The sequence below is a fragment of the Dipodomys ordii genome, unplaced genomic scaffold, assembly GCF_000151885.1.
Source record: "Dipodomys ordii isolate 6190 unplaced genomic scaffold, Dord_2.0 Scaffold171, whole genome shotgun sequence".
NCBI classification, from domain to species: Eukaryota; Metazoa; Chordata; class Mammalia; order Rodentia; family Heteromyidae; genus Dipodomys; species Dipodomys ordii.
Genome location: NW_012267387.1, coordinates 2,465,266 through 2,476,295, shown reverse-complemented (window position 1 = coordinate 2,476,295; position 11,030 = coordinate 2,465,266). Strand labels below are relative to the sequence as shown.

The window sequence follows — 11,030 nt, the reverse complement described above, 5'->3', positions numbered from 1 at the left end:
GAAGAAGAAGAAGAAGAAGAAGAAGAAGAAGAAGAAGAAGAAGAAGAAGAAGAAGAAGAAGAAGAAGAAGAAGAAGAAGAAGAAGAAGAAGAAGAGAAAAAATGCATAAACAAAGGTCTGGAGTAACCTTACAAATATTTTAGAAAGTGCTTTCTGATGGGCCTTTGGAAAAAATTTGAACCTGTTCAGATTTACTCTGATTTTGATGTGTCTAATCCAAGAGAGAAGGCATTACCTGTGCAGGAGAGGGCACTATCCATCTTCCATTAACCATTGTTGCCTCTTCTGTTTGATGAAGAAGCATCTCATGGAGGGCATGGGCCACAGCATACACAGCATTATATGTATTATAACTCTCTTCAGACATGGACATGTCAAAAATTTGCCCAGGCAACCATTCTAAGGAAGTATCATCTGGACAGTTCTTCCACATTACACAGTCAGACTCAGAATGGGAGCAATTAAAAGAGAGAAACCATAGCCTAGCAAGATAAAAGTCTTCTGGGTACTTGGAAGGGTTAACTTCCCTGATAAAATCTGTGAATCCAGAAATGTCTCCATGGTGATGTGAAAACATAAGAGGTACATGGTATGAACCTGACATGAAATACTTCCTTCCGATGGATAAATCACACTTTGAGTTCAAGAGCCAAACTTTGCTTGTCATTAAAAATTGCCCAAGATATATCATTAAACTTAGCAGATATTCTTTATTACCATAAATGATAAGTACATTTGCTGATGATTTATTAATCTGGTTCTGAATTGCCATCATATTAAATACTTGTGTCATACTACTGCCTGGGATCACATGCTCAAAGGCTATACAAATTCTGCTCTTGTACATCTTTTCTCTCAGTTCTGCAAGGATCCATAAACCATTCTCATCTTCTGAGATCAATAGCCCCACCCAGTTCCAGCTGAAATGAAGCAGTAAGGAGACCATGGCAATGGCTAGTGATGTGTCTTTTGGGGCCATTTGATAGAGAGAAGGAAACTTGCCATGATCACTCAGGGCAGGATCAAAAGCCCCAAAGGTAAGCTAAAGGGAAAGAAAATTGGAGGCTCACAAGTGAGAAAATTTCTGCATATCATAACCTCAGTCTTGATCTATGTCAAACAGTAGGTTGAAAGTGCCCGAAGAAAGGATTTGGTTATTTTCAGATTTTTTAAAATTAAAATTATAGGTTAATTTAAAGTCATTGTACAATGATTTTTCAATTGGACATGTCAATTATATCTATAATGCATATTGATCACCAATATAATTTCTATTATTCTTTCCATCTGTAGAGCAATACAACACATTCCCTTGTTTTGTTTGATTTTTACATATATTCTTCATTAGTCTGACTGTATTTGCCATTATGCCTCTATTTTCTAACATTCCATCATCCTTTTAACATTATAACATCACACACATGACAGCTTTAATTTCCTAGTCGTGAAGTCCAGAGTAATTACACCATGGAAATCCATACCATAATTTAGCCAGTTCAATCACATATAAATGCTTAGGACCACCTATGCGTTTTCATATATTCTTTGTATTTCATGTTTATATTTTAAATACAACTTCCACAGAAAAAAGAAAAATACATCCCTTTTGTCTTAATATGGTTGACTTTATTCACTTAATAACTTCACATTTTTAAAGTTGTTTCCCACTTCCTGATTGCTTTCTACAAAATGATTCAGTAAACCCTAGGCTTATGGTCATTCATCCCTGGTTTTCTCCAACTTTTCCATCCTATCTTAAACAATAAGAGTCTGGATAACACAGTATATTGGAATACTTAGCTTTTGATATTATAAAATTGGATAGTTTGTTATATTATATATTTTCCTATCATTCTCTTATAACATCTCAACATGGAACCAAAGCAGACATCTTTACACATCCCTCCCTCCTTCACCTGTGGAAATCTGTAGAGTTCCAGCAGTGTTCCAATTTCAGCAGATGTCATTCCTGACGTTCCTGCAAGCACTGCTACAAACTTACTCTCTGCCATGCAGGTATAGTTAGGGATCATCTTGTGGCCAGAAAGCCAAATAAAAGGATTCTCAAAGGCTGACCAACCTCTGAGATCAGCATTATAGACATCAAATCCCAAAGTCATGTTGTGTAAAAAATCAGAGTTCTTATTGATTTCCTCAACAGCAAAAGCCAAGGCCAGCACAAGCTGATAATACTTGAAAACACACCTGCACAGGAGACATAAGAAATTCATCAAGAGTAATCCAAAACTTTTCTTAAAATCAATGCAATGACATTGGTGGATTCAATATTTGTTTATCTACAAATTAAATATGTTGAAAAGTTACACCTTTTATGATATTAGTAATGTGATGTTCATATGAAATCCAAAAAAACTTGATTTTTCTGTGTTACATTGGTAACACACCATTAACTGTGGAGTGGGACTTCATGAGACAGCAAATATCCTTAGGTTTTAATGTTGGCATAATTAGTACTACATGTGTGAAAAATAAGTCATTATTTTATATGGTTTCCTGAAAGACTAATTTAAATAATGTCTCAGTTTAAGATTAACTTTCAGAAGCAGAACAAGGTGTTATAGGAGGTATTATATGGTTTTCCTTGCAGACATACCATATAGAACACTCTTTCTGCAATAGCTACTAGGAAAAAAAATAGATGAAGACTCAGAGGAGACTCTAATTCTGATGTATGTAAAAAAAGCAAATGAGAAGCTTTAAAAATGCACTGCGAAGTGGTTTCCCATGTTACACTCTCCTCCACTACACTCCAAGAAACTCCTTAGAAACAGATGAGCATCCAAATTGGGGAATGAAAAGAGTTTTAACAAAATAAAGCCTTAGGCCGAAATCCCTGGTTCAAGGCCACCACAGTGAAATTAAATACTTGGAAATGCCTTGATCATCAGGATTTCCTTCACAAAACATATAGATTGAGACATTGAAAAGGAAAGGGTACTAGGAGTAAGAGAATAAAAGATATCTCCCCTTCTCAAAGAGCCAGTCCTAGTAGGAAACATTAGGATTCCCTTAATTTAAATTAACCTACAAAAAAGGGAAGTGATGCATTCATCTACTGAGGGGCATGAGGGTTAGTCCCATATCTTATATATGGTAAATAATGCTGCAATAAACATAGTTGTGCTAGTAGCTTTAGTATGGTCCTGTTTGTGATCATTCAGGTAACTGCCCAAAAGTGGGATTGCTGGGTCATAGGGGAGCTCTATGTGGAGTCTTTTTAGGAACCTCCATACTATTTTCCAAAGTGGTTGAAAAAGTTTACACTCCAAACCAACAATGCAGTAAGGTTCTCTTCTGTCCACATCCCCTCCTGCATCTGTTGTTATTACAGTTCTTGATTATGGCCATTCGAATTAGGGTGAGGTAGTATCTCAATGTTGTTTTGATTTGATTTCTTTTATGGCTACAGACATTGGCGGGGGTGGGGGCAAGGAGGGTGAGGGTGTTGGAAAGGGATGGGAAGGGGAAATAAAGGAGGAGGCAACAATGCTTGATAAGAAATGTACTCATCTTACCCATGTAATTGTAACTCCTCTATACAGTTTTTTTTCACATTTTTTTAAAAAGGTTCAATTGATAGATCACCAACCTTCAGCAAAAAAGCTCACGCCCTGAGTCCAAATTCAGGCACTAATAATAATAGCTCTAATGTGAAATAGTAAATCAAAGTAAAAATATAAGTGTAAAAGCAAGAAAGAATGTGTGTGGTTATTAGAAATTGGCAACTGTGTCACTGGGCACATCAATGATGTTATGAGATTTGAGGATCACAGTTGAAAGCAAGCCCAGAGCAGTTAAGGCACAAACACTTATATTCAGTTAACCACTAAAAATCCCAAGTGGACCTGATGCTCAATGGTAAGAGCAGTAGCCTTGAGTGTAATCCTAGCTACTCTGGAGACTGAGATCTGAGAAGTGCTTTCAAAAGCAGGCTGAGCTTTATCTCCAATAAATTACCAAAAAAGGCAGATACAGAGCTGTGGCTCTAATGGTAGAGAACTAACCTTAAGTCAAAGAGGCTCAAGAACAACACTCAGGTCCCAAGTTTAAAACCCAGGACATGAAAGGAAAGAAAGAATGAAGTGTTCAAAAAGCAAATATTAGTTTCATGTGTGTTCAACAAAATGGTTGAGTACAGTAAAATCCTTATTCAAGTAAATAATAACAGAATATAAATTCCTAATAGAGATAAAAGTACAAATAGCCACGTTTATCCAAATATTCTGGCCATTAATGCCTCACTAGAGTAAGCCTAGCTATCAGGAGGCTGAGATATCAGGATCAGAGTTTAAAGCCAGCCCCAGTAGAAAAGTGCATGTGATTCTTATTTCTAATTAAGTTGCAAACCACTGGCATTGGAACTGTGGCTCTAATGGTAGAGTGTTATCCTTGAGCAAAACATCTCAGGGACAGCACCCAGGCTGCCAAGATATGGAAACAATCCAGATACCCCACTACAAATGAAAGGATCCAAAAATTGTGGTACCTATGTAAAATGGAATATTATGCAGCCATTAGAAAGACAAAATAATGGCATTCACAGGGAAATTGATGGAACTAGAAAAAATCATTTTGAGTGAAAGCCAAGAGCAAAGAGACAAATGGCACATAGTCTCCCTAATATGTGTGTGTTAAATACAAAATATAAGGAGATACAACAATGTAAACTGGACTCAAGAAACAAAGGACTTCCACTCACCTTATCGTATCATTACTAAATGACTCCCTGTTGCTGACCACACATATGGTATATATGTACACATCTAAGGGAAATTAGGGGGAGGTCACAGAATCAGAAGGCAACAGGGGAAAACACACAACAGCAGGACCCATCAGCTGCACTGGACATTGATGAAAACAAACTAAGCAACTCAAGGGCAGTGATGGGAGGGAAGGAATGAGAGGGATAGAGGGAACAGCTAACACTAAGCAAAAGGAAATAAATGAACATATCACCCAATGTGGAAGATAAAACTGTAAAGTCAAAGCTCATAAAATTAATACAAACATTATAGACCACAATAATGACAATTTGCCTCATGAAGGTTAGAATGTGTTTGTGAATTTAACTAAGTATCACTACCTCACAATACTATGAAATTTGTGAAATTTATGTAACCACCTAATCACAATAAAACATTAAAAAACGAACCCAAATTTGGGAAGATAAAAAGTTAATTGAACTCCTCACCATCTCATCTTCAACAAAGTCTGGCAAGTGAAATACAAGTTTCTCAAGTCTAAAAATGAAAAGGAACTCTTAATAAATAAGTGTGTCCCTGTTTCCCTAACAGCTGACTTCTCAGTGAAATCCACACAAACCAGGATAGAGGGGCAGGAGATCTTTACAGTGCTGCAGGAAACAATGAAAAGTATCCACCAAATATAATGCATGTAGCAAAGACATCCTGTAGTAGTAAAGGAGAGATCAGGATCTTTCCTATCGGGATGGGATGTAGCTCAGTGGCAATGCACTTGCATAGCAAGTGCAATGTCCTGGGTTTGATCCCCAATACCAAAAAAGAAAAGTCAAAAAAATACAGTTAAAAAAAAGATCTTTCCTGACCAACAACAGTGCTTGATAAGAAATGTAATCATTACCTTGCCCATTTAATAGTAACCCCTCTGTACTGTATTGTCACAATAAAAAAAAAGAGAAGGAAATGCACCTATTCTATAAGAAATAGGAAAGCAATTGTTTTCTATGAAAAAAAGGTTAATTACAACGGAGATTATACAAGGATGTATAAAAGTTACTAATTGAGAGTGATTATGCCAACAAATTGAGAATGTTCTCATATCACATGTATGCTAGCTAACCCATGCACATATTTCTTGGGAATAGAAAAATTATCAATTCACAATTATATTTCCAATATTACATACAAGACAACATAAAACTGTACATATCATCTTTGAAATGATGAGAAAAATATAATTCAGTGAGAGTTTTCTAATGATATTTATTTACATTCTCTTAATGGACTTGGATCATAATCTGTCCTCAAGGTTTTGTTTTCATTTTCTCTTATTCTCTTGTGGTTATTTTCCAGTCCTGGGTCTTGAAATTAGAGCCTGGGCACCGTCCATGAACTTCTTTTGCTCAAGACTAGCACTCTACTACTTGAGCTAGAGGGCTACTTCCAATTTTTTCTGTTTATTTGGTACTAAGGAATCATACCCAGGGCTTCATGCATGCTAGGCAAGCACTCTACCACTAAACCACTTTCCCAGCCCTTCTCTAGTTTTTTGTTTGGGTCTAATTTTTGTCATCATGTATTGTTGCCATCTTTACTTACTATAATTAAATACATTTAAAGGCCCCTATGAATCAAAAATATAAACCTATAATGGATAAATGAAAAATAATATACCAGAGCAAAACACGTAGTGGATCCATTTATTAACCACTGAGGGCTGTGAAAGGGAAAGATTATAGAAGGAGCTTCAGTGAAGCTACAGAACAAGTCACATAATGGTATAATGAGAGTCATCTGTCAACAGTGACTAGGAATGGAAATTCCTGAAATAATTTATTTAAAAGACAGAAAGTAAGCCATGTGCCAGTGGCTCACACCTATAATCTTAGCAACACAAGAGATGGAGATGTGAGGATTTCAGTTTGACGCCAGTCAGGGCAGGAAAGCCCATGAGACTCTTATCTCCAATTAAGCACCAGAAAACTGAAATTTCTCTGTGGCTCATAGTAGAGAACTAGCCTGGAGGGGGAAAGCTCAGAGACAACACTCAGGCCCTGTGTTCAAGCCCCACAACCAGGGGTTGGGGATTTAGCTCAGTGGAAGAGCACTTGCCTGGAAAGTGCAAGGCCCTGAGTTCGGTCCTCAGCTCTGGGGAAAAAAAGCTATAAAAGACAAAGCCCCACAACCAAAAACAACAAAAGCAGACATTATGTGGCCAGATTCATAAAAATAAAAGGCCAAACTCTTTACTTCCCCAATTAGGATACACATAGACTGCAAGGGAAAGGATGCAGTGAAAGCCAGAAGAAAGCATGAGTATCTATAATATATCTTTTCAAATAGATTTTAATCAAAGCAATGACGAAGAAGTCCATAATCAGTGATGGAGGAGTAAACCAGCAAGTAAACATAATAATTGTAAGTGTATATTTAGGAACTATCTGCTAAGAATTTCACTATATAAAGGAAATATTCGCAGATTTTGAGGGAGTGAGATAATTCGCAATACAGGAATAATTTCAGATTTTACCACACCACTTTCAGCAATGGAGAAGTCATCCAGACAGAATCAACAAGGAGGCATCAAGAGTTAAACTTCACCCTAGACAAAATAATCTTCGCAAACACCTAAAGAACATGCCCCCCAAATTCTTAAGAATAACATATTCATATATTCTACATCCTCTAGGACAGGTCAAATGATAAGACACAATACATTCAAATAAAAAACTGAGCACACACTCCAACCTTCTTGTAGTAAGCCAAGAAATTAATGTAACAAATGGGAAAATAAATACACACATGGAAATTAAATTATTATAACTACCAGTGGGATCAAGAGAAATTTCAGTATATAAGATGATCTTTGGTGCAAATGAAAATGGAAAACAGCAATATTCAAATCAAGGGCTATGGCCAAAGGTGGCCTAAAATGAAACATTAAAAAATGCCTTTAAGTAGCTAGACAGTTGGGGTTTCAATTTCACAGCTGAATTTTCTAATATAATGCTTCTTGACTGCAGTCACCCCATCCATTGGTCATGTCTATCTCTCTTAACAACCATGGTCAACAGATCAGTACTATAGAACCAACATTACATCTCAAGGAAGTAGAAAAACAAAGTATCAAAGCAAACATTAGTAGAAAGAGTGAGAAAACTGAGTAGAAGTAAAAGAATTAAAGGACATTTCCATAAAGCCAATAATTATAATCAAGGAAACATAAAACCTTCTTCAAAAACAAATGGAATAAATCCTTATCTTGAAGAGAAGACTGAACTAAATAACATCAGGCATGAAAACACAGAAACAAAAAATACCAATAAGAAAACGGTAATTTTGATCAAGTGGAAGTAATGACTTAGAGATTATTCCATAATTGAAATAAGAAGGCAATAAAACTAAAAACTATAAATTGTATGAAATTAAATCAGTAATAAAGGTTTCCTATCAAGGAAAAACCTTCAATGTGACTTCATTGCGAAAATGCTTCAAAAAATTTAAACATTACCTTATGCCCATTACCATCACTTTATTTTTGAAAGTATACAAGTTGAAGGAATTCTTAGAGGACATCCAATTATATCAACATTATCCTGACACAAAAACAAATAAGGAAATCAGCAATGAAAATTATATGCAATGTCTAATATAAATATAGTAACAAAGATCCTATCAAAATATTGGCTGCAACAAAAGTGATAAGGGCACTGGTGGTTCACACTTTAATCCTAGCTCCTCAGGAGGCTGAGGTCTGAGGATCACAGTTTAATGCCAGCAAGGGAAGGAAAGTCTGAGAGACTCTTATTGCCCATAAACCACTCAGAAAACTGGAAGTGGCACCATGGCTCAAGTGGTAGAGTGCTAGCCTTGAGCTGAAGAGCTCAGGGACAGCACCCATTCCCAGAGTTCAAGCCCATGACAAACAACAACAAAAAAAGAGTATTTCTCATGATCAAAGTTGACCCTGTGGAATTTACGGTTCTACTCCTCAGAAGATATAATTACCAGAATCGAGAGGCAACCCATACAATGGGGCAAAATCTTCACTAGCTAGTCAACAAAAGATAAATATTCAGATTTGCTAGAGAGCTCAAAATGTGAATAACAATAGACAAAAAGAACCACTTTAAAATGACTAATGATTTCAACAGTAAAGTCTTAGTGGAAGCAAGTCTCATTTCAATTGGTATGGAAATGCATGCTCGACATCCTTAAAGCATAAATAATATGCAAATACTAACCACTAAAATTCATTCTCAACAGGGTTACATGGGAAATCATGAAGAAAAAATAATGTCAGATACTGGTGAAGACACAGGAGAAAGGGTCCTACTGTGGGTGAGACTGTGAATCAGTGCAACAAACATGGACATTAGTATGAGGTGTCTTCTGAAAAGTCATATTATAATCCCACCCTGTCACATTGTTCTGCATACATTTGAGCTCAGAGGATTTTAGTTCAAAACTATCCCATGCAGAAGAATCTGGAAGCCTCTATATCTAGTTTACCAGCAAAAGCAGGACCATAGACATACCTCGCTGGCAGAACACCTACTGAGCAAACAAGCAGAGGGACAGTGCAATGCCCTGAGTTCAAGTCACAGTACACACATACATATACGTACAAGAAAAGGAGCATAGATGGCCAAAAGGTGTGGATGACAGCCTTTCAGTTCTTAACCATCAGCAAAAGGCAAATAAAACCACAGAAAGATATTATCTCACAAGGATAGAAATAGCTAATGTACATGAGACTTAAACACTTAAGAGCCTGGTGAGGAGTTAAGGAAATGTACATGTCTGCCCTCTCCTCTAGTAACAAAAATGCACACTGGTTCAGCCATTGTGGGAAATAGTGTGGTACTTCCTGGAACACAAATCAGAACTCCTACATGATTCAATACTGTTAGTGGTGGCTGTTTAGCCAATAGAATAAAATCAGTATGGAAAAGAGGCATCTGCACTGCTGTGTTCTCTATATCATCACTGAAAATATCTGCGAAAAAGAAACAACCTAAATGTCCATCAGACTTATATACACATTTATGGGTATATATTATATATTTATAAACATATATGTATAAATGCATAAATTCACATTATATATTATCTAGTATATAACATATGTCGTAATGTACATATACTATGTATTTTATAAGCAATAAAATATATAATATACATATAATAGACAAACATTTTTATGTGTGCATATATATTTTAAACTTTTCCTTATCACTACTTTACTTTGAAGTCAGAGCCTTGTAATTGGTATGCAGCAGCTCCACCATGTCAACATCCCACCCACCCCTTTTGAGTTTGTGATTTTTTGAAAGGGACCTTGAATGTATTCTAGAAATGACCTAAATAATCTTCATCCAAATTCATACCACATTCAGCACAGAAACAAGAAAGACAATCCCTCAACTCATAGAAAAAAAGAAAATTTCCAATTTTCCAAAGCTATCCAGAAGCAAAATACGTATGCTTAAATAGTGTAACACCAGCTTCAAATTGTAGTAGAGAGCCATAATAATATAAAAATTGTACTTCATAAACTCAGACACCAATAAAATAGACCTAGAAATACTTCCAATCAACTACATTCATCTCATTCTTAGATATGATGTCCAGTCCTACATTGTAGGAAGTTGATGCCCTTAGTAATTAGTGGTGCTGTGAAAGCTGAGTATCCACATGACTTTAGGATAGATCTTAACTTTCGTACTTTCCAAAAGGATAAAAGTCAAATTCATCACATTTCTTACTAGAAAACTTGAGGATTGGAAAATGCAGATAGAGTAATAGTGGAAACACTTCAACATATAGGCACAGGAATACTTCCTGATAGTATACAAATACTTCATAAAATAATAGCAAAAACTATGCTCTGGATTGGGCACAGCAGTACAATCGTTTGTTTCACTCACAAAGCGAAGAATCTCAACCTCAGCACAGTTTACAAATGTGATATTATGGAATTTAAAAGTTCAAATAAAATACCTAGGAATTAACTTAACCAAAGAAGTGAAGGACTTCTATGATGAAAACTTTAAAATCTTGAAAAAGGAAATCAAAACAGAACTTAGAAAATGGCAAAACCTCCCATTATCCTGGATTGGAAAGATTAACATCGTGACAATGTCAATACTTCCCAAGGCTATCTACAAATTCAACTCAATACTTATCAAAATTCCAACCTCATTCTTCAAGGAAATAGAAGAGGCAATCCAAAAATTCATATGGAACAATAAAAGACCCTGAATATCAAAAACGCTCCTCAACGGAAAGAACACTGCTGGAGGAATA

At 36.0% G+C, this 11,030-nt stretch overlaps 1 protein-coding gene across 1 annotated transcript in view; it reads right to left on the bottom strand.

Moving 5' to 3' along the window:
- The window catches only part of LOC105998744 (vomeronasal type-2 receptor 116-like), a 25,145-nt gene that overhangs the window by 9,066 nt on the left and 5,049 nt on the right, over nt 1-11,030 (bottom strand). Inside the window, exons 2-3 of the mRNA XM_013033535.1 lie at nt 1,917-2,205; nt 236-1,042 (exon numbers count right to left, since the gene is read on the bottom strand). Of these exons, the coding sequence (XP_012888989.1) occupies nt 236-1,042; nt 1,917-2,205 (1,096 nt within the window). The remainder of the gene's footprint in view (nt 1-235; nt 1,043-1,916; nt 2,206-11,030) is intronic.